This window comes from Colletotrichum abscissum (assembly GCF_030869225.1).
Source record: "Colletotrichum abscissum strain IMI 504890 chromosome Unknown Scaffold_3.1, whole genome shotgun sequence".
Taxonomy (NCBI): domain Eukaryota; kingdom Fungi; phylum Ascomycota; class Sordariomycetes; order Glomerellales; family Glomerellaceae; genus Colletotrichum; species Colletotrichum abscissum.
Window position 1 is genome coordinate 668,894 of NW_026850209.1, and position 22,347 is coordinate 691,240.

The 22,347-nt window shown below is 53.7% G+C and overlaps 7 protein-coding genes across 7 annotated transcripts; 3 read left to right on the plus strand and 4 right to left on the minus strand.

Annotated features, from left to right (window-relative positions):
- Window positions 1-1,536: 1,536 nt before the first annotated feature.
- Window positions 1,537-5,084, minus strand: CABS01_01558 (formate-tetrahydrofolate ligase; the record flags this gene model as incomplete). The annotated part of the gene is made up of 5 exons (XM_060534938.1): window positions 1,537-1,645; window positions 1,698-4,225; window positions 4,280-4,317; window positions 4,380-4,400; window positions 4,463-5,084. 5 exons carry the CDS (start codon window positions 5,082-5,084, stop codon window positions 1,537-1,539), a joined length of 3,318 nt encoding a protein of 1,105 aa, XP_060398127.1.
- A 1,487-nt stretch (window positions 5,085-6,571) lies between these two features.
- Window positions 6,572-7,899, plus strand: CABS01_01559 (eukaryotic translation initiation factor 3 subunit I; the record flags this gene model as incomplete). The annotated part of the gene is made up of 5 exons (XM_060534939.1): window positions 6,572-6,621; window positions 6,767-7,247; window positions 7,303-7,419; window positions 7,472-7,696; window positions 7,756-7,899. 5 exons carry the CDS (start codon window positions 6,572-6,574, stop codon window positions 7,897-7,899), a joined length of 1,017 nt encoding a protein of 338 aa, XP_060398128.1.
- A 2,005-nt stretch (window positions 7,900-9,904) lies between these two features.
- CABS01_01560 (uncharacterized protein) lies at window positions 9,905-10,717 on the minus strand (the record flags this gene model as incomplete). Its single annotated transcript, XM_060534940.1, has 1 exon — window positions 9,905-10,717. One exon carries the CDS (start codon window positions 10,715-10,717, stop codon window positions 9,905-9,907), a length of 813 nt encoding a protein of 270 aa, XP_060398129.1.
- A 991-nt stretch (window positions 10,718-11,708) lies between these two features.
- On the plus strand, window positions 11,709-15,290 carry CABS01_01561 (SNF2 family domain-containing protein; the record flags this gene model as incomplete). Its single annotated transcript, XM_060534941.1, has 4 exons — window positions 11,709-11,792; window positions 11,890-12,057; window positions 12,133-15,105; window positions 15,156-15,290. 4 exons carry the CDS (start codon window positions 11,709-11,711, stop codon window positions 15,288-15,290), a joined length of 3,360 nt encoding a protein of 1,119 aa, XP_060398130.1.
- Window positions 15,291-17,535: 2,245 nt separating this feature from the next.
- Window positions 17,536-19,479, plus strand: CABS01_01562 (WD domain-containing protein; the record flags this gene model as incomplete). The annotated part of the gene is made up of 3 exons (XM_060534942.1): window positions 17,536-17,640; window positions 17,700-17,877; window positions 17,942-19,479. The coding sequence occupies 3 exons, from the start codon at window positions 17,536-17,538 to the stop codon at window positions 19,477-19,479; spliced, it is 1,821 nt and encodes a 606-aa protein (XP_060398131.1).
- A 275-nt stretch (window positions 19,480-19,754) lies between these two features.
- CABS01_01563 (glycosyltransferase family 28 domain-containing protein) lies at window positions 19,755-20,599 on the minus strand (the record flags this gene model as incomplete). Its single annotated transcript, XM_060534943.1, has 2 exons — window positions 19,755-20,167; window positions 20,278-20,599. The coding sequence occupies 2 exons, from the start codon at window positions 20,597-20,599 to the stop codon at window positions 19,755-19,757; spliced, it is 735 nt and encodes a 244-aa protein (XP_060398132.1).
- Window positions 20,600-21,051: 452 nt separating this feature from the next.
- CABS01_01564 (uncharacterized protein) lies at window positions 21,052-22,179 on the minus strand (the record flags this gene model as incomplete). Its single annotated transcript, XM_060534944.1, has 1 exon — window positions 21,052-22,179. The coding sequence occupies one exon, from the start codon at window positions 22,177-22,179 to the stop codon at window positions 21,052-21,054; it is 1,128 nt and encodes a 375-aa protein (XP_060398133.1).
- Between the last annotated feature and the right edge of the window lie 168 nt (window positions 22,180-22,347).

Consider the following 22,347-nt stretch of genomic DNA (forward strand, 5'->3'; position numbering starts at 1 on the left):
CCTTTGGGTTTCAGTGTGGAGTATGGGAGTGTGGAATAGTTTATGTTTCGTAGATTAATCTGAAATTTTGTAAACTCTGAGGACAGATTTGGTAAGCTCTTCGAAGGTTTGACAGCCGATGTGGTTGGGGCAAATACAGATAATGATGAAGAAGTTTCCAACGGTCGTCTGATGTCCGGATCGTGATACCCCGCCAAGGGCTTTTCCCTCGGAGCATCAATGACTATGTCGAACCTTAGATCAAACCCCCCTTAGCCGTGGAAAAACAGGATACTCGCCGACGGTCTATTATCACCGAGTCACTTTCGCGTAATAAAGCTATTGGACTAAACAATATGAGGTCCTCGAGTTCAGCTTGAGTTTATAATCGATCGATAAACCAAACACCCAAGAGGTCGTTAAGAATGCGCACCCTGCACGAGTAGCCAATTCTAGAGTACCACGATCCCGGGTCATCCTTTCCTAGTAGCTACAACAGATTCAAATAATCTCCGCTTACCCAAGCCGCGCGAGACGGCGAGCAGCGAGAGCGTAGAAGAGAGGGTGTCGAGACGGAGGGAGGTAAGGGAGGATATGAACTCGAAACCCACGAGAACCAGACAACTCGAGGCGGCCCGAGACGAAAATCGCTTCCAAGCTTGCCACGACAGCTTCCACCAGAAACCGGGACCACGCCGGCCAGAGGCCTCACGCACAAAGGTAACTAACGCACCGTGCCGCTGGATCAAAGAATACTAACGTCGCAATGACACTGCCGACGCAGCCGCCGCCTTACATGGTACCTCCAATCGCGGAATCCCATACATCTCATCTCCAGGCCCGGCCGGAAGTGAGCATGACCACAAAAAACGGAGCATCGCTTCCCGTAACTCTATTCCGGCTCCCCGATGAAACGACTAAATCACGGCCCCCCCCATCATACACACCGACTCCCGCTGACTACTTCGAGAAAGCGGGCAATGAGCCTCCGCGATGGGAATGCTAGAGGGAGAAGAAAGTCACGATGATCTAGCTTGGGCGATTTATGTGGTAGGTACACCCATTTTGGGAAGCCTCGTCGGGGAGGTTAGCAATTTGATTTGAGATGGCATCGGGAGTCGTTGCCGGGGCTTCTTGATGTCGGCCGATTATGTTAAAGTCTTCGGCTCCGAGTTGTTGGGTACGCCTACTGCTGAGCACGCCTCTTTGGCGATACCTAGGGCGCAAACATTGTACACCGCTTCAAGCGGTCAAGTCATAGGAAGAAGGATAGGAGGGGAGAAGGGGCACCAACGAGCAGAATCAGGCCTTTGCCCTCTTTGAACGTGAATAGTCTTGTATTCTTGTATTCGGTCTATCTAAGAGTCCGAGAGGAGGTATCATTGTTGAACAGATGCATGTTTCTTTAGTCTTTCTTTCCGTATTCCCCAGCGCCATTTGTTGAATAAATGGAATGCCGCTTTCCTTTTTTCCCACGTCCCGCCATGAAAAATTAATTCTCTCTATAAGCGCCCCCAAAATTCACAATGTCGTACGTAAGATGGTCCCTCTACACATTTAGAACAAGCCGTCAATCTCACCGGTCTCGGTGTCGACGTCGACGTTCAAGTAGCCAGGGGCAGTGGGCAGACCCGGGATGGTCTGGATATCTGCGGCGAGCGCGTAGCTGTAACTTTTGTCAGAAATGTAATGATTCTCTCATGGGTAGCTCAACTTACACGTAGCCTGCACCAGCAGCCAGTCTGACGTCCCTGATGGGAACGGTGAAGCCAGTAGGAGCACCCTTCAGCTCAGGGTCGTGAGACAGGGAGTACTGCGTCTTGGCAACGCAGATGGGAAGGTTTCCGAAGCCTTGCCTGGTGTAGGTATCAACCTTCTTCTGAGCTAGCTCGCTGAACTCAACAGCAGCTGCGCCGTACATCTTCTGACCGATAGCCTCGATGCGCTGCTGAACAGTTCCCTCGAGGTCGTACAGAAGCTTGTAGTCCTTGGGCTTCTCACTGGCGGCGATGACACCCTTGCCCAGCTCGACGGCGCCCTTTCCACCCTCGGCCCAGTGGTTGGACAAGATGGCATCCTCGGCACCGGCAGCGATGGACTCCTCACGGATGACAGCGATTTCAGCGTCAGTGTCCGTGACGAACTTGTTAATGGCAACAACAACGGGAATGCCGTACTGCTTGGCATTCTCAATGTGCTTCTTTAAGTTGACGCAACCAGCACGAAGAATGTCGACATTCTCCTCCTTGTACACAGCATTGAGAGGCGCACCAGGGGAGATAGGGGGACCGCCGCCGTGAACCTTGAGAGCTCGGACGGTCGCAACGATAACAACAACGTCGGGAACAAGGCCGGAGGCACGGCACTTGAGGTTGAAGAAACGCTCACCACCCATGGTGAAGTCAAAGCCAGCCTCAGTGATGGCGAAACCAGCCTTCTCAGAGTGGTCCTCATCAGGCTCGGTACCGACAATCTTCAGGGCCATCTTGTCGGCCAGAATGGAGCTGTTGCCAACACTGATGTTGGCAAAAGGACCAGCATGCACAAACACAGGAGTTCCCTCCAAGGTTTGCATCAGGTTGGGCTTCAGGGCGTCTCTCATCAGGGCAGTGAGAGCGCCGCCAGCGCCAATGTCGTCGCAGGTGACAGGGTCACCAGCTCTGGAGCTAGCAATAACCATGCTGCCCAGACGCTTACGCATATCAGCCAGGTCGGTGCTAAGAGCAAGAATGGCCATGCACTCGCTGGCAACAGAGATGTCGAAGCCAGTCTCACGGGTCTGGCCCTTCTCAGTCGGCGCAGTGCCAACGGTGATACCACGCAAGTGGCGATCGTTGACGTCCAGAACTCGTCTCCAGGTGATGGTCTCGGGGTCGATGTCGAGGCGAGCGAAACGGCGGATCTCATCAGCGGTAAGGTCGTCGGGGTTCGTCTTGTCGATGCCGAGCTTCTTAAGACGGGGCAAGAAGACCGGCGGGAACACTCTCTTACCGCCCTTGGCGGGCACAAGACGCTTGTAGAGAGGACCATCCTTCTGGGTGTTCTCGTGGAACATGCGAGTCTCAATCGCAGCGGCGAGCAGGTTGTTTGCCGCAGTGATGGCGTGGATGTCTCCAGTCAAGTGGAGGTTGAACTCGTCCATGGGGATAACCTGGGCATAACCACCACCAGCGGCACCACCCTTGATACCAAAGGTAGGCCCCTGACTAGGCTGGCGGACGTTGGCGAAGGTAACGCGGCCAAGGTGGGCGCCAAGGGCTTGAGCGATACCCATCGTGGTGGTCGACTTGCCCTCACCAAGAGGCGTGGGGGTGATACCCGTAACGACAACGTACTTGCCGTTGCGACGGTGCTCCAGGCGCTTCAAGATAGTCAAGTCGACCTTGGCCTTGTAGGCTCCGTACGGCTCGAGTTCATGAGATGCAATGCCGACCTCCTTGGCCAGGCGAGTGATTTGCTTGGGGTTCTGGGCTCTAGAGACCTCAATGTCGGAGGGGACAGGCTCCTTAAGGTGCAGCGGCAGAGGAGAGATCTTTCTCTGTTTTTGCTTCTCGAACGACTTTACCGTAGACTCGACGACGTTGGACAGAAGCATAGCAACGGTCATGGGACCAACACCACCCGGAACAGGGGTGATGTGGGAAGCAACCTCGGCAGCGGAGTCATAGTCGACGTCTCCGACGAGGCGCTGGCCAGACTTCTTGGAGGCATCGGGGACGTAGTTGGTACCGACATCAATCACAACAACACCAGGCTTGAGCCACTCGCCCTTGACGAATCCGGGCTGGCCAATGGCCGCAATGACAATGTCCGCCGCCTTGAGGTGTGCCTCCAAGTCTTGGCTCTTAGAGTGGCACACGGTAACGGTCGCGTCGGCGTTGCGAAGCAGGTAGCTGACAGGGCTGCCAACGATATCACTGCGTCCAAGGACAACAGCGTTCTTGCCCTTCACGTCGACTCCAGCCTCCTTCAACAAAACCATCACACCCTTAGGAGTGCAAGGGATGAAGAAAGGGCGGCCACCCTTCTTGGCAAGCTCGCCGATGTTCCTGGTGCCGAAGCCATCGACATCCTTCTCGTCTGCAACGGCAGATGTGATGACGTACTCATCGAGGTGCTTCGGGATGGGGAGCTGAACTAAGATACCGTGAACGGCAGGGTCGTCGTTGAGGCGGTAGATGCGATCCAGGAGCTCGGGCTCAGAGATGGACTCGGGGAAGTTGACCAATTCACAATCGACATTTGCCTGACCATGTTAATCATTGGTCAGTGGACCTAGGGTGTCAGTGACATGTCTTACCTCCTTTGCGGCCTTCTGCTTCATGCGCACATAGGTGCCTGCGGGGTTGTGAGCATCGTGATAAATTTCATGGTGGGGTAAATGACGAAGTACGACATACTTGAGTCCGATCTGTCACCGACTGTGGAAGAGTATTGTCAGCACTGCGAAGGTATGACGAGTTCCGAAAGTGATGAGAAATACCTTGAATGATGGTCAGGCGAGGCTGGAACCTAGGGTTCGCCTTTTGCTTCTCGAGAATGTCGCTGGCAATGGACTCCCGAATCTTCTTGGCGACGGCAGTGCCATCGATCTTGTTGGCGACCATGGCTGAGGTTGCAAAGGACCTATTTTGGGAAATCGAATCGTAGGAGCCCGGGGCCCTTGCAATGAATGGACGGAGGGATTGCCAAGAAACCAGAGATGCAACTTGTCCTCGCAGGTGTCCAAACGCGAAGTTTTTGGGATGATGGGAAGAAGATGAAAATGTCGGGACGGGCACCGAAGTCAAGCGCGCAAGTTGGGTGTAAGCGGGAGCAGCGAGAATGAGGGGTGGTGGGCAGCGGTGCAAGTCGGGATTTAGCGCGCTGCAGGGCCGACGGCCAGATGGGGAACGACCCGTATCTACCCCAAGGTTCAGAAGTGACCGGCGGGAAGGGGAGGTTTGGTTCTTTTGGGACAGTGACGATGGGTTGTGAGTGGCCGATGGTGCTCTCGAGGGCAACCCGCGGGTTCTCAGCCGAAGCTGAGACTTGTTGGGCATGGCCATGCGGCGTGTTGTCCAAGACAGCCTCTGAGGGCCTTTCAACTGGCTGATAGACGACATGCCGAATACCGAGATGAGGGTGAAGCGTCTGTCTCCCTTGGGGCCTTGGTGGTGTGTCCCTTGCTGGCTTCGATCTTCCCTTGGGTGGAGCTAAACGATAGGGCCCTGTGACTCCCAGATCGCGTGCGTGTGAGTCGTACCTATGACTGTTGAGGTTCCCTGGTAGGCTGGTCCTGGCTATGCAGACTCTGTGCGAGTGAGTCCCAGTGAAAATGGAAGGATCAGCCGTTTGTGGCAGGTCGAAAATTTTCGGGCGAGTCTCCGAAGCCGGCGGCAAACCCGATCGATAAGAAGTCGAGTTGTGGGTATTATATAAAGTAAGCTAAGTACGGAGTTGCTTTGGAGGTTTGTTTATGGTTGAGGGAGGCTCCCGTAAATGATATGTTTTGGAAAAAAACACACACAATTGAGAAACCAATCAAGACTGAACGGGTAAGAAGATGGATCGAATGAATTGACGTGCCCAAGAAGGGAAAAGAGGCAACGGGGTGAGTGAATACAAATATGGTACAGGAAACAAGACAAGACAAAGAAACAAACGACGGTGGTCCGGACGGTCTGATTTCTCTTTCGCAAAAAAGACTGTCTCGGTAAAGCGCATGTGAAACTACCATGAGCTTCACGTAGTTGAGCCAAAGGGTCCGAGGCTTGACTTGATAGTGTTTAATGCCGAGTTTCGAGGTCCGGAAACGCTGTTCATGGAACACGTATGAGTCAAGGATGAGTCGAGTTGCCATAAAAGGACGTTGTTATTATACCGAGTACTCGACTCGAGGGAAGGATGGACAGGTATTGAAAATGCAACGGCGTCGGAATTGGACGATGATGACCGCACTATTCTGACGGGCACGGAGCTTCAACGGCTGGGCTGCCACGAATGCCACGCTGTCTGGCTTGGACAGTTTGGAGGGCTGGTGGTTGGAGGTCTTGGAGCTGCCATGACTCCCGTCCCGCCGCCAACCTCTCCAGGGGCAGCTCCTTCCGTGACGTGCGCCTGCCTGGACCGGCACGCTAAAGTTCTAGAAGGCTGGGTTTGCCTGCACCGGTGGAAGTTTCCTCGAACACCTCCCTTAGGCTTGACAGGCAAGACAGGTACCTACCTATCTCACCTAAGGCCTAGGAGATGAGCTGTAAGCGCTGGCGGCGTCACACACCTGGGACGATTGACTCACCTTGCTGTAAGACTGTGCCACACCTGGGTAGCCCACGCCCGTGCTAAGGTAAGCTGCCACTTGCGGCTTGCCTGAGGCGGCCAAAGACGGTAAGGCGGTGAATGGCCCTCACCTCACCCGGCAGAATGGTCGCGGGGAAAAAGTGCGCCCCACACACCAGAGCACCGAAACCCACAATGTCGAGGTGAAGGCAAAAATTCACGATTGACCCGACGACATCAGCCTTTTAAAGACCGACGTCCCCTGCCGCAACAACGTGCCCGTATACCAAGCCCCCGATATCGAGAACCGCATCACCTCCCGACATCAGACAATATGAGGCCCATTCTTTTGGCAGGCCACGAGCGTGCGCTCACCCAGATCAAGTACGTTTCTGCACTCCCCCAAGCGCGAAATGTCCAATTCGAGGAGGGGGGAGCGAAGCGCCCAGGGCTATCTTCTCCCTCATCCCCCAACTCCCATACCACAGGAGGGGCCATGCATGCTAACCTGATGCGCCACCTCGAATAGGTACAACTCGGACGGTGACCTGATCTTCTCGACCGCCAAGGATCAACAGATTTGCGCCTGGTACGCACACAATGGCGAGCGTCTGGGAACCTACCACGGCCACGTCGGTGCCATCTGGACTGTCGACGTCGACCCCACCAGCACCCTGATTGCTTCCGGTTCCGCCGACAACACGATGAGACTTTGGGATGTCAAGTCTGGCAAGAACCTCAAGACCTGGGAGTTCCCTACCGCTGTCAAGCGCGTCGAGTTCAACGAGGACGGCACTAAGCTGCTCGGTGTCACGGAGAAGCGCATGGGTTACCTTTCCAACATCATCGTCGTCGACATCAACCCCGACCCCGAGGCCGAGCAGAGCGATGAGCGCGTCCTGACCATCGTTTGCGACGAGAGCAAGGCCACCGTTGCTGGCTTCAGCTACCTCACCAAGTACATTATCGCCGGTCACGAGGACGGTTCCGTGTCGCAGTACGATGCTAAGGTGGGTCTGGTCAGAGGGATATCATATGGGGATTGTGAAGCTGACCATCGGCCAGAACGGTGACCTGATCTACAACGAGCCCGTTCACGAGCTTAACACGCCCATTACGGATCTCCAGTGGTCCCAGGACAGAACCTACTTCATCACCGCCTGCAAGGACAAGACGTCCAAGGTACATCCGACATGCCTGGCGATTCGCAAGACCAAATGCTGACATGATATAGCTCATCACCGCCAAGGACCTCGAGGTTCTCAAGACCTACACCGCTGATACCCCTCTTAACAGTGCTACCATTACACCCAAGAAGGACTTTGTCATCCTTGGAGGTGGTCAGGCCGCCATGGATGTCACCCGTACCTCGGCGAGACAAGGAAAGTTCGAAGCGAGATTCTACCACAAGGTCTTTGAAGACGAGGTTGGCAGAGTCCGTGGTCACTTCGGTCCTCTGGTAAGTCCCCCCTCTGAGCCCATGATATCGTGTTATGCCGGCGACTGATTTCCTTGAAGAACACCGTCGCCGCAGACCCTACCGGAAAGGGCTACGCAAGTGGTGGTGAGGACGGTTACGTCCGTGTCCACCAGTTCGACAAGGGCTACTTCGATTTCATGTACGAGGTCGAGCGGGAACGGAAGAACAGACAGGAGAACTAAGAAAGATTTGGGGAATTTCTGGTTTGGAAAAGAAAAAATTCAAGAGCAAGGCCCCCCTTACTTTTTTCTTCGTTCGTCTTTCTTTTCGCGGCTTGCATTAGTACGGCGTTCTGGGAAATCTCTGGGGGGATGGTTAGATTTGGTTTTGTAAAAACCTAGGGCAGTCCGCGAAAACCAAAAACGAAAAGTCAAAAAAGAAGCCTGGTAAGAAACGGATGATATCAAACTTTCGTCCTCTCCGCGCTTTTGGGGCGGTGGGGAGAAGCCTCGAGGATGAGATGAACCAAAACGTAATGATGAGATTTCTGACAAGTTAGTACCATCAAATGAGAGTCATGATGATGTTCAAATGTTGTTCACTTGGATGGTGTTTGTTGTCCTCTATGAATGTCATGTGTCTCTGTACTTTGTGGCAGGAGACTCCAAGGTAATGGTCGATGAGCATTCGCACGTTGTGACTGAAGATTACATAGCTCTCTACAACTCTCCCAGCTCTCGACAACGTCCGAGATGTTCAAGAACCTAAAAAGAACAAACGAACATCACAATTGTGCTTTCTGGACCACTTTCCGTCGGATACAGGCTCGAAAAAGGCAAAAATGAAAGGGACGAGACTCGAACTCGCGCGGGTTGCCCCACCAGGAAACAGATGTTAAGCTGACCTTAACCTGGCGCCATAACCAACTCGGCCACCCTTCCGATGCGGGTTTTCCGCCCGTTCTGGATTCAGGTAGCGCCGACTGCGCGTGTCTCCCAAGTTTGGTGGGGTTTGAGTGGTGGGTTTTCTCTTTCGTTCCCCTGTCGAACCCATCACCCTGTTGACGGGCTCGGCCAGGGGGCCTGTCTTCACGTGGCTTCCCTCTGACTGAGACAGGCTGATGAAGCTTGGAGGAGAATGGAAGAGAGAGACACTGCGAGTGAGCTACAACGGTTTGCGTATTTCCTTGGACTTTTTAGGTATTCGTACCTCCTTGGGTATGCAAAGTGCGGAAACTAAGGTAGGCACCGAACAAACGATTCTAGAAATCACCGAAGCTCCAATGTGTAGCTGGCCTGAAGCCTCTGGCACGTTCTAAAGAATGTGGGGGGTCTTTGAGCGATGACTCTTTCCGCAAATTGGGCATGCTAGCGCCTTTGCAGTTGAGGGACTTTGTTCTTTTTTTTTTTGGGCCCATGCTGGGCAGGCAGGCACCCCGCCGGTCCGCGCGGGTGTTTGGACGACACGGGCACCACCTCATTGCTACTCGGAAGGTTGGGACGAAGCCCGAAGGGCATATTCCTGCGACCGACGGGATGTAATCCCTACTGTGGTATGTGTGTTGTGTGTTGAAACATGTTTGAATGCACGACGATATGCACATCAGAAGAACAGCCCGAACTGAGAGGGTACGCTGAAACCCTGAAACCTGAAACTTTATTCGGGGATATGTACACACAATGCGAGCAGAGCAAACGTCATTCCGAAGGGGACAGAATGAACAGAGGAAGCAAAGTGAGAGAAAATGTAAGCGACAATGAAAAGTGTTTGTGTCTTTATGATTACCCCCGTGTTGATGGCAGCCGACCCTTTATCTTCCAAAAGGTCGTCGACATGAAACCGCCAACAAGTAACGGGGGAACAGATAGTATGATGAATATGTGTAGCTATGGGGTTCGTGAGACTAGCTAGCCGTCCCTTTCATTTGGCATCATCGCGAAAACAGTCCCCTAAAAACCATAACACCGCCCCATGCACCTTCGTTTAGTTAAAAACAAGAAACAAAACGGAAAACCAACGCCTCTCGTGAGCATGCAACTCTCTAAATGCTTTGCGTGCGAGTTTCTTCCCTCCCATGTGCCTGGCCCCCCCTTCGATGCTCGCTCAATCCCGTCGTCAAGACAATGATGTCCGTATAACCGTTAAACAGACAACTTCGGGAGGTAAGAGGAGCGTGTCCCCCGCCCCCCAAAGTTGAACCGCTGTCGAAAGTGAAGAAAGTCGTGGAATGCTAGTCGGGCAAATGCACTATGTGTGCCTGCTACGCTTTGGTCCGCCGCCAAACATGTTCTTGTCTAGACTGCTGAGGTCGAATATCTCTGCAAAGTTGATCTTGCGCTTCGAGCCCGCGCCACGGCCGAGGTTGCTCCCTTGTCTTGATGCTGAGCGGGGCATGTTGGCGGGATGTCGTGGTCTTGCTGTGCGCGTTGCGGGGTTTGTGGTTGTTGATGATGCGTCGTGTGTCCGAGAGTCTGAGAGGTCCAGGTTTGCGAGGTTCAGGTAGGCATCTTGTTGCTGCGGTTGAGGCGGCCAGGGGTGAGATGATTGAAAGGTGAAGGAGTCTGCCGTCGGTACCGTGACTGATATCGGTTCGCGTCCTTCTTGCTCCTCTTCCTCGATGGGCTGCGGGATGCTAGGGGGCGCCGAGTCCGTTCTTAGCTGGGACGAAAGTTGTGTGCTGCTGCTCGTCCTGTTCAGTTCCGGAGAGGATGCAGTTTCCGCCTTATCCGCCTCGTCGTCGCTTTCGGCGTTCTGTGAGCCCGCATCTCTGGCGCCGTCCAGCCTCTCGGTCGCCCAGCTTCGGATCCTCCAGCCGTCGCCGTCGCCCAGCCCGATTCTCTCATTGTCGAGGAACGATAGCAGGTCGTCGAGGCAGTCTTGGTAGCCATCCATGCGGGCCTTGGATTGGGCGGCCGCAGAGGTCTTGTAGAGTTTCGTCACAGAGAGCGCGGCGGCCTTGAAGGCGTCGATGAGTTGCTCGGGGGAGTCATTTTGCGTCGGCTGCTTGGCGGCCGCGGAGGCGCCCGGGAGGGAAGTGTTCAAACTTCGCATAGAGTCCATGATGTTGTACTGTCAACGACCGAATCGCTGAAGACAATCAGTATCGAGTCAAAGGGTGGGAAAGATGAGTCCCGCACCTCTGGCGGTGAAATGTAGGTAAGTTGAGGTTGTCGGGTAAACAAATCTTGCAGTTGATGCCGGAGTGGGGTCCAAACGGGGTCCCCCAGCGAAGTCAACTGTGTGGCGATAAGGTGCGAGATGGTGGTGGTAGTGCTTGAGCGCACCTTGCTGCACTACCTGTCGAGGTTGTTCGGACGGGCTCCCTTGGGCCGCAAAGAGTAAAAGGAGGAGATACCGAAGACTTGGTGATGGAGATAGTCAAACAGGCTGTGATGAGAAGATGCAGTTGATTGACGGCGGAAGTGAAGCACTGAGGTCAGCTCGCCTTTGCCGCAGAGCACATGACACTGGACGGCGGTACTAACCGACAGCTTAACAGGGCCCAATTTACCTTGGATCTTAGGTGGCTTTGACGTTATCCCCTCCACCTATGGCCAGTGCGCTGGGTAGTCTTGGCCGGCTGACCCAATTGTGCCAGTCTTGGAGCGGGCGGTGGATCCTCCGACGCTTTCCCAAATTCCCATCTCCCGTCAGTACCGTGCCCCTGGCTGGCGAGCGCCCGAGACGACACGGGATGGGGGAAAGGGTCGGAGGCTGCCTTCTTCCGAACCCGAGCCGCGGGAGGAGCCAAACGTACCGGTACTCCTGCACTGATCGGGAATTGACACGGCGGAAACGCGCTAGTCCTATTTGGAAATTGTCTTCTACAGCAGAGGAATCCCACCTTTCCTCCCATCGTCTCTAAAAAACATCTACGGACCGTTCACCCTCACGCAGCAACAAAGCATTCGGCCATTTTCCTGAATGCTCCGCGACCGTTTGCATTGCGATATCACTTCGAGCATTTGAACTATACACACCCATCTGGAGCGCGCTGTCAAATCCGTAAGAAACGCGTGTAAGTCGCGTAAAGTGATTTACAGTCGTCAAGATGGCTCCTCGATCTCGAGCTGCCGCGGTCGATACCGACGCGTCAATGTCCGACGCTGCGGATGCTCACCCCGTGGAAGAGATGGTACGTTCTTCCTGCCATGAATATTCGCGTTGACGTGCCCCCAGTGGAGCTCATGGAGCGATTCAATCTTTGGGCCCTTATGCTGACAAGCAGACAGGAGGTCGATGAGACGCCCGATTACACTGACTCAGACACCAATGCAAACACCACTGCTAGTAGTGTTGTCGGAGAGCCTCTTGGAGATGGTCGCAGGAAGCGATCCGAGGCCAACCAGCTTCGTCGCAGCATCTTTGGCAGGAAGCATGACAGACTAGGTGAATCAAAGGTATGCAAGGCGCAAACTACTCACCATTCCGAATTTGGGATCATTCTTTGTATGCTGATCAATGTTCGAAAATAGGAAGAAGACAGTATTCGCCGATTCCGATACTTGTTGGGTCTTACGGACCTCTTCCGCCACTTCATCGAGACGAACCCCAACCCCAAGATTCGCGAAATCATGACCGAGATCGATCGACAAAACGCCGAAGCATCAAAAAGCAAGAAGAAGGGCGCTCGCCAAGGTGGCGCCAGCAATGAACGAGTACGCCGGACTGAAGCTGAGGAGGATGCAGAGCTGCTTCGTGACGAGAAGCACGGAGGGTCTGCCGAGACGGTTTTCCGCGACTCGCCCGCTTTTGTCCAGGGTCAAATGAGAGACTACCAGGTTGCCGGTCTCAACTGGCTTATTTCTCTCCACGAGAATGGTATCTCTGGTATTCTTGCCGACGAGATGGGTCTCGGGAAGACTCTACAGACGATTTCCTTTTTGGGCTATCTCAGACACATCATGGACATCACCGGACCGCATATCGTCATAGTACCCAAGTCGACCCTGGATAACTGGAAGCGAGAATTCGAGAGGTGGACTCCTGGGGTTAACGTCTTGGTGCTTCAGGGTGCCAAGGACGAGCGCCAGGCTCTCATCAATGATCGCCTTGTCAACGAGGACTTTGACGTCTGCATTACTAGTTACGAAATGGTCCTTCGCGAGAAGAGTCACCTGAAGAAGTTCGCGTGGGAGTATATTATCATCGACGAGGCACATCGTATCAAGAACGAAGAATCATCCTTGGCGCAGGTCATCCGCCTTTTCAACTCCCGGAACCGACTCCTCATTACCGGTACACCCCTCCAGAACAACCTACACGAGCTGTGGGCTCTGCTCAACTTCTTGTTGCCTGATGTCTTCGGCGACTCCGAGGCCTTTGACCAGTGGTTCTCTGGCAGAGAGCAAGACCAGGACACCGTCGTTCAGCAGCTTCACCGCGTTCTCAGACCATTCTTGCTCAGACGTGTCAAGGCAGACGTGGAGAAGAGCTTGCTGCCAAAGAAGGAGGTCAACGTCTACCTCGGCATGTCGGAAATGCAGATCAAGTGGTATCAGAAGATTCTTGAGAAGGACATTGACGCTGTCAACGGCGCCAACGGCAAGCGGGAGTCGAAGACCAGACTGCTCAACATTGTGATGCAGCTGCGCAAGTGCTGCAACCACCCCTACCTTTTCGAGGGTGCTGAGCCTGGACCGCCCTACACCACCGACGAGCATCTCGTTTACAACGCTGGCAAGATGGCCGTTCTCGACAAGCTATTGGCCAGAATGCAGAAGCAGGGAAGCAGAGTTCTCATCTTCTCACAGATGAGTCGTCTCTTAGATATCCTTGAGGACTACTGTGTGTTCAGAGAGTACAAGTACTGCCGTATCGATGGTGGAACAGCCCACGAGGACCGTATCGCTGCCATTGACGAGTACAACAAGCCCGGTTCTGAAAAGTTCATCTTCCTCCTTACGACCAGAGCTGGTGGTCTAGGTATCAACCTCACCACCGCCGACATTGTTGTTCTCTACGATAGTGATTGGAACCCTCAAGCCGATTTACAGGCTATGGATCGAGCTCACCGTATCGGTCAAACCAAGCAAGTTGTGGTGTACCGTTTCGTGACGGACAATGCCATCGAAGAGAAGGTTCTAGAAAGAGCAGCGCAGAAGCTGCGTCTCGACCAGCTGGTCATTCAGCAAGGCCGGGCTCAAGTCGCAGCAAAGGCTGCAAACAACAAGGATGAGCTTCTCTCCATGATTCAGCATGGCGCTGAGAAGGTGTTCCAGAGCAAGGGCGCGACCGGCACACTTGCTTCCAAGGGCACCGAGTTGGACGACGATGACATCGACAAGATTCTTTCTTCGGGTGAAACAAGAACGAAGGAGTTGAATGCCAAGTACGAGAAGCTTGGAATCGACGACTTGCAGAACTTCACATCCGAGTCAGCCTACACCTGGAACGGTGAAGACTTCAAGACGAACAAGAAGGAAATCGGCATGAACTGGATCAACCCCGCCAAGCGTGAGCGAAAGGAACAGTCCTATTCCATGGACAAGTATTTCCGACAGGCCATGTACCCTCCCAAGGAGAAGGACACGAAGCCCAAGGCACCCAGAGCTCCGAAGCAAGTACCAGTCCACGACTATCAATTCTACCCTCCTAGATTGCGCGACCTTCAGGACCGAGAGACTGCTTTCTACCGCAAGGAGATTGGTTACAAGGTGCCGCTGTCTGACGGCGACGACGAGAACCTTGATGAGCGCGAGGCAGAGCGAGCCTTGGATCAACAGGAGATCGACGAGGCCACCGCACTCAACGAAGAGGAGCTGGAAGAGAAGCAGCGCCTGTCGCAGCAAGGCTTTGGAGAATGGAACAGACGTGACTTCCAACAGTTCATCAACGCGTCAGGCCGCTACGGCCGCAACGACTACGCAAATATTGCCGAAGATATTGACAATAAGACTGCATCCGAGGTCAAGCAGTATGCCAAGGTCTTCTGGCAGCGATACACGGAAATTGCCGACTACAACAAGTACATCAAGGTGATTGAAGACGGCGAGGAGCGTATGCGCAAGATCGAGCACCAGAGAAAGCTGCTACGCAAGAAGATGTCGCAATACCGCGTTCCTCTGCAGCAGCTTAAGATCAACTACTCGGTGTCTACCACCAACAAGAAGGTGTACACGGAGGAGGAGGATCGGTTTTTGCTAGTCCTGCTCGATAAGTACGGCATTGACTCTGCTGGACTGTACGAGAAGATGCGCGACGACATTGCGGAAAGCCCTCTGTTCCGGTTTGACTGGTTCTTCCTTAGCAGGACGCCCGTTGAGTTGAGCCGTCGCTGCACCACTCTCCTCACCACCATTGTCAAGGAGTTTGAGGATGTCCACCCAACCAAGGGTGCCAACGGCGTCAACGGCAAGCTCAAGAGAGAGGCCGAGGACGAGGAGAACGACGAGGATAGCATCCTCGGTATGGCCCCTTCGAAGAAGAAGACCAAGAACGGCGTCAAGGTGAGTGCTAGAGTGGTTGGATGAATGAACTTTGCTAACCAAACATATAGAACAAGGCTCTGGACAACGTCAAATCGGAGGTCGCAAGCAAGAACACATCCGCCGCGCCATCGAGGGCATCGAGTGTCGCCTCGAACAAGTCTGCCACCAATGCCAAGGGCAAAACCAAGGGCAAGAAGAAGTAGACGCGGGCGAGTGACGCTACATGAGCAAGATTAAAAATTGGTCTTAAGGTTGGGGATAATGGCTTTTCATGGCAGTGACTACGATAGATGGAGGCGTTTGGTCTGGCATAACCTGTGGTCGGTTATCTGGTAAGGAACCTCTTTGTATGACTTTCGCGATAGAGGGGACTATGCCGTCTAGTGTTAGGCATCATTAGTTCGGACAATACGAGAATAAAATGCATTCAAAAGATGGCCTCTTTTGATGATGCGGTGTATGAAGGAAACATGGGATAATACCGTACCATGTCAGCTGACTTAGCCCGGTGCTACTTTCCACCACTACATACTCATCCCTTCAGGTCCATGACCTTTGGTTCTAGGACACAATTGAGCCTTGATCAAATGGAAAGCTACTCGGTCGATGTTACTCGCTTCCCTACGGCCGAGTTATTCGCGTTGAGTCCCTCGATAATCCTGAAGATCACAAGGGCCATGGAATCGCCAGTCTCAGTGTATCACAAATAGATAGTTCTGTAGCACAATACCATATTTCAGTCTCCCGTGACAATCTTTATATCCCCATGGCGCCCATGCCGGCATCGAAGGCAACGACTACCGCTCATCGCTGCCAGACATCAACAGGAGCCGGAAGTCCCTTGAATACTAGGTAGGAAAATTGTATTCATTGACCTCGACGGCGGGGAGAGCTCCTCGTACGGCGGTTAGCAGGCGCATCTAGTTTATTACAGCTTCTCCAATAGGGTGAAGATAGGGGACAGTGAGCCCCAATAGAGGTTGTCGCAATCCAAGGTCTATTGCTGTAACGGCGAGACTGGTGACCGTGGAAGAAGCGGCAGGCAGGTTTCGATTACAGTAGGTGCTCTCTGTCTTGGGTTCCAAACATTTTGGTGCGGGTGTCGATTGGGGCGTAGTAGTCAAGGCACTTCCTTAGAATAGGCGTCTTCTCTAATGGGGTCGAGATGCGGTCTAGTTAGACGGCACCGATAGCTAAATGAGCACCATAGTTGGCTGAGTGACTGATGGATTTCTTACGGTTTATCATCAGCAGTCTATCATTGTTATACGTGTGAATGTTTCGTAGCTGATGAGGATTTAAGACCTGCGACAAATACTACATCGGCCTGCTATCACAAGTTGTATGAGATTGAGGAATCATTTCTATAGTGGCAACATTGTCTTGTGAACAAAGTGAATGTATGGAACGTTGTTGCAAGCATTGTTAGTCGGGCTGGTATGATAGTCTTGTCAAGAGTTCATCATTTTGTGGTTGCTTTTACTTGAGACCACTCAGCATTATTGGGATGTAGTCTTTGATGTGCGATGCAACGTATTAATAAAATACAGAAATACAAACCAGTCTTTCATGTAATCAGAATGCAATAGCAAAATGATTCTTAGCAGTCCAGTGTAAGCGTCTGGCAAAAGACGGTAAAAAATCGCAAAAAGATGAGACGCGATCCGTGGGACTCGAACCCACAGCCTTCCGATTAAAAGTCGGACGCTCTGACCAAATTGAGCTAGGAAAGCGACGACTTTTGTTGAGTTTTCGAGGTGATTTGGCTCACTATGTACCCTTTATTGAGGGTGGGGTTGCTGAACGTACCACATCGGTTTACGATCCACGCCAAGTGAGCCCCCGCCCATGTCAGCCTGGACTCTTTTCTCACCGTTCAGCAAATATTTGAGTGATGAAGCGACTTAATGTGTATGGAGCAAACTGTGCAGATGACCTACTGGGTTTTGATACAGATGCCTAGATGACAAACGTGCTGCACACGACGTGTATGTATCATGTAAGATACATTCAGGTGAACAATTATGCACATCAGCTCACACCCAAGTTGATGCCTGTTGATTCACTCTCACAATATCTCTTAAATAATCATAGTTTTAGGCAGGCAATCGCAATAATTGCAGATACCAGAATATCAACAACATCGCCAGACAATAGCCGCGTCAGACTGTCAGTGGTTGGCTGGCGTAAGATGAACCTGGAACGTCATTCCTGCCCCGCAGTAGCAACAATAGCACTAGCACTGCCCCTCCATCCCGGATCGACATCCCAGCTCCAGGTACAGGTTCCCACTCGACACTGTCGACCGCCATTGTGGTGCCTGGCTAGAAAGCTGAACCCCGATGCAACTCACGCTCCCCAAGACTCTTGATCGTTTCATCATCTTTGCTCGGAGCTTTAGGGAATTCTATTCGCGTTGCATACCAGCGTATTTGGAGTTCACACATCATGTCTGTCACCATCGAAAAGATCTTGGCTGCTTCGCCCGCTACTCAGCGTGGCCAGCCGACACAGCTCTCCACAGACAACAAAGGAGAGCGTATTGCTTACGCTGTTAGTCCCAACTGCACCTCTCGACGAACAATGCCTTAGCTAACAATGCATTCTCACAGGCCGGCAAATCCATCTTCCTCCGATCCATCGATAACCCTTCCGTCTGCAAGCAATATACCGGCCACACAGCGGCGACGAGCGTCGCCCGGTTCTCTCCCAGCGGCTTCTACGTCGCCAGTGGAGATGTGTCTGGATCCGTGAGAGTCTGGGACGCCGTCGAGGCCGAGAACACAAAGGGTACGGCATAATACCTGCACAACACAGTCAGCTGTCTTTCGGTCGATACTGACTACATTACCAGGCGAATACCACATCATCTCGGGGCGCATTAACGATATTGGCTGGGACGGTGACTCCCAGCGCATCATCGCCGTGGGTGACGGCAAAGAGCGCTTCGGCCACTGCATCACGGCCGACAGCGGCAACTCTGTCGGAGAGATTAGCGGCCACTCCAAGGTCGTCAACTCAGTCGCGGTGCGGCAACAGCGCCCACTGCGGGCAGCAACCGTCTCTGATGACAGCTCCCTGTGCTTCCTGCACGGTGCGCCTTTCAAGTTCAACTCGAAGAACGCCAACGCCCACAAGGGTTTCGTCTTTGGAACTGCATTCTCGCCCGATGGCAGCCAGCTCGTAACGGTCGGTGCCGACAGGCGCATTCAGCTCTACGACGGAAAGACGGGCGAGCCTACAAAGTCGATCGGCGAGGGAGAACACACTGGCAGCATCTTTGCCGTTTCATGGTCTCAGGATGGCACCAAGCTTGTCACAGCAAGCGCCGACCAGTCTGTCAAGCTCTGGGATGTGGAGTCAGGCAAGGCTACGCAGACGTGGAAGTTTGGAGACGGCGTCAGCATCGGCGACCAGCAAGTCGGCGTTGTCTTCCCCCATGGCAGAACCGACGGCCTGATTATAAGCTTGAACTTGAACGGCGACTTGATCTACCTCAACGAGGGCAGCGATAAGCCTAGCAAGATTGTTCAGGGCCACAACAAGAGCATCACGGCATTGGGCGCGTCGTCTGATGGCAAGGGGCAGACGCTCTGGAGCGGCAGCTTCGACGGGCGAGTTTGCCAGTGGGATGTTGCGACTGGTACTGGCTCAGTGGTTGACGGACAAGCGCACACAAATCAAGTCACTCAGTTCAGCGCCGAGGCGGGACAGACGTACAGTGTTGGATGGGACGACCACCTGAGGATAGTAGACGAGTCAGCCAACACGTTCGCGGGCGAGGCCCTCAAGCTTGCTGCGCAGCCCAAGGGTGTGGCGGCCGCGGATGGAAAGGTGTACGTGGCCACCATTGAGGGTGTCGATGTCTACCAAAAGGGTCAGCTTCTCTCCGAGAACCGCCTTGGATTCACTCCTGGCGCTGTGGCTGCCTTCGGTTCGACGGTGGCTGTGGGATCGGGCAACTCTGTCAAGATCTACACTGCGGACGGGTCAGGCAAGCTCTCCGAGATAAAGTCGGTTGACAAGTCGACGGCTCTTATTTCTTGCCTGTCATTCTCCAAGGATGGTCAGTATCTCGCCGCAGGTAACCAGATCGGCAAGATCGTCGCCTACAAGACTGCCGACTGGGAAGTTGCGACGGACCGTTGGTCTGCGCACACGGCAAGGGTTACGTGCATCAGCTGGAACGATGCGGCAACGCACGCCGTCTCTGGAGCTCTGGATACCAATGTTTGCGTGTGGAGTCTGGCCAAGCCTGGTAGCCGATTCAAGGCTCTCAACGCTCATAAGGATGGTGTCAACGGTGTTGCGTGGGTTGAGGGTGGCAGCAAGATTGCGAGTGCCGGAGGCGATGCCGCGATCAAGGTTTGGACCGTGGCTGGGCTGCAATAGCTGGTCTTGGCCGACAGTTTTGTAGATGTTCTCAATAGGTGATGGATGAATAAATGAAAAGCGGCATGATGTTATCTCGACGATGAACGTCGTTCGACTTTGGGTATCTCTTGTCTAAGGGGGAAGCTTATTGCTACAGTGTTCATGCCATGCACCCCACTTCGACCGTCCTCTCTCCTACAACCTCATAGAGTATTCGTCATAGTACTCTCCTCAATCTTCTCCAACCATGATTCCTCTGGGAATTTGAAAGGCTTCCAGTTTTGATAAGACTCCTAGCCCATCGTCATCTGCGCCACCTCCTCCCGCTGAACCTCCTTTCCAGCACCGCCGCCGCCGCCGCCGCCGCCGCCACTCGCTTTAGTTGTCTCCGACGCAGCAACAGCATGACCAGGTTCATCAGCGTAGCGATTCATAAGCACGCCGCTGACCTGCCAGACATCCACGTCCACCGGAGCCGCTCCCGTTGTCGTGACAGGATGAGGCCGGTACTGCTGCTCAGTCTTATCGAGCTGCAGGGCCAGCTGCTCCAGGGCCCACGCGATGTCGCCGAGGCGGCCCCAGATCCCGTAACCCTGGCGCTGGATCTCTTCGGCGAGCTCGACCTGGTGGTTGTCCTTTAGCGTTGGGTTGGGGACCACTACGAGGGGGACGCTGACGCGCATTCCGTCGAGGATGGTTCCTGTGCCTAGAAATATCTCGAGTCAGCTTACACATGCACACACATATGTTTTTGTATAGGCGGATACATATACTTGAGAGCATCGAGTCACAACGCGAAGATGATCCCTAGCTTACCTGCATGACAGATGACCACACCAGCCTCCCGCACACCTGCCTGCGCTCTACATTTGACCATCTCGGTGGTCAGGTCATCGACAAAGTCAAAGGCGGTGATTTCGATTCCCGGGTATTGATTCAGAAGCGGAGGTAGCATCTGGCGGGAGAATTCTGCGTAGTCCTTGCCACATTGGAGCGTGAGGTGTGTGTAGCGATTCGAGGTGACATGGTCCAGGAAGGCGGCGGAGAGGACTTCAGTAAGGAGCTGGGTGAAGCGGGCTGTTGCGCCTACTGTTACGAGACAGTGGCGCTCGAGGGGCGTGGCTGGTTTTGCGGCCATGATGTGGTTGCGGCGCACCGTTGTGCTGAGCGCGAATGAGAGACGCGGGCTTTTGTGGTCGAGGTTTGATTGTTTATGAAGAGACGTCCGAGTGAGTGGATGGCGATTTGAGGTTGTGTTGAAGCTCTCACGGAAAGTCACTTCTACAGGCACGGGCACCAAAAGGCACCTTCCACTGCCTTGGGTGACGTTCGGCCGCTGTGGGACAGCCGATTGGTCGTAGGACGGGCTAGCAGATCGGGTGTTGTAGCGGCCGCTGGCCTCTATGAAGGCGGGATCTACGCCCTGGCCAGGAAGCTAGGGCCGTCCTTGGCTACCCGTCTAGCTGGGAACCCTTAATCTGTTCCAAAACCAGCCCAGCTTGCTTCGTTGAGGTCGAGGGCATTTTCAACTTCACAAGTTCTTTTACAATGGTTTATATTCATCTATGGGGTATCTATTTTACTGACATCCTACTCTCTAGCCTCCTGCTTCGATTCTACCTTCGTGTACTGGTTGGCTGTCTTCTGAAATCTCCAAAATGGCTCGACACCCATCTCTTGGAATCTCTTCTTCTCGTACACCTTCGTTACCCCCCAGCTGCTCACAAACATGACCACTACGATTCCAATTATGCATACGCCGGCGATGAGTGGCGCAAGAATCGAAAAGACTGTAAAGCCATAGCTCACACTTTGGAACGCGCTGTCACCAACGAGTCTGTCCGTGGCTAAGCCGACCTGCATCGCTGTCAAGACGATGACAACATAACCGAGCATCGCCGCCAGCGTTGCAAAGTTGTCCCGGATCAAGTCTTCGTACACGGCGTGAGAGACTACCTTGGAATACCCCCGGAGCAAATATCCCAGGCGGACGCGGTAAATCTTGTTCAGTCGACTGAGACGAAGCTCGCCGTACCAGTACCGCGGGTTGACGGACGCATAACAATGGTTCTGCGCGATCTGGGCCGATATTGCCTTCCACTGGTACCAGTTCATCCGATCCGGGAGCAGGCCTCTTTCGACGGCTATGCGGAAGTCGCTCTCATACGCGATGAGGGCTGTGTAAGTGAAGAGGAAACCGAGCGCGCAGGAGACAAGCTGCTGCTTCCGTGGATCAGACTGATCGCCCGAGGCTTCGACTAAGTTGGCGGCCCAGAAGTCTGGGCTCAGCAGCCACCGTGGTATCGGCTTGACGAAAATTCGGTTCTTGGCCCAGACGAGATGCAGTTCGGGGTTCTCTGTGATGTGGATCTCGCGCGATATCGTCTGGTAATGCAGAGGCCGAGGCGGCATTGGACGGCCGCAGATCCAGAGAAGATCCTGGACATCGTTGAGTCGTCGGACAAGCAGCTCTTGTTCCAGAAACTCAATGTCGTCGGCTTGCGGCACAGTGATGTGATCGTGCTTGGTTCGGCTCGTTGCCGGTAGCAGATCGCTCCAGTCTCTTGGCTCCTGCACTGTCACTGCGGGATTGACAGCGTCATCGAGAACCCGGACAGTAAAGGGCACAGACGACTTGTCCATGGTGCGACTCGAGAAGCTTGACATGTGGACGGCGAATCTTGCTTTGTGCTGGTCTTCGGCGTTGTCTGGTCCCATAACTTTCGGTCCCGACGCTCTTCTCTGATCTTGACGAGAGATATCACGGTCCTCCGAGGCGCAGTCTATCAGATCGTCGCTATCGGGAAGCGGGATGTTGGTGACAGACCGTTCTTGCTTGCAGAAACGCCCGCAATGGAAACAACTCTAACGGTGGTAAAAGCCCGA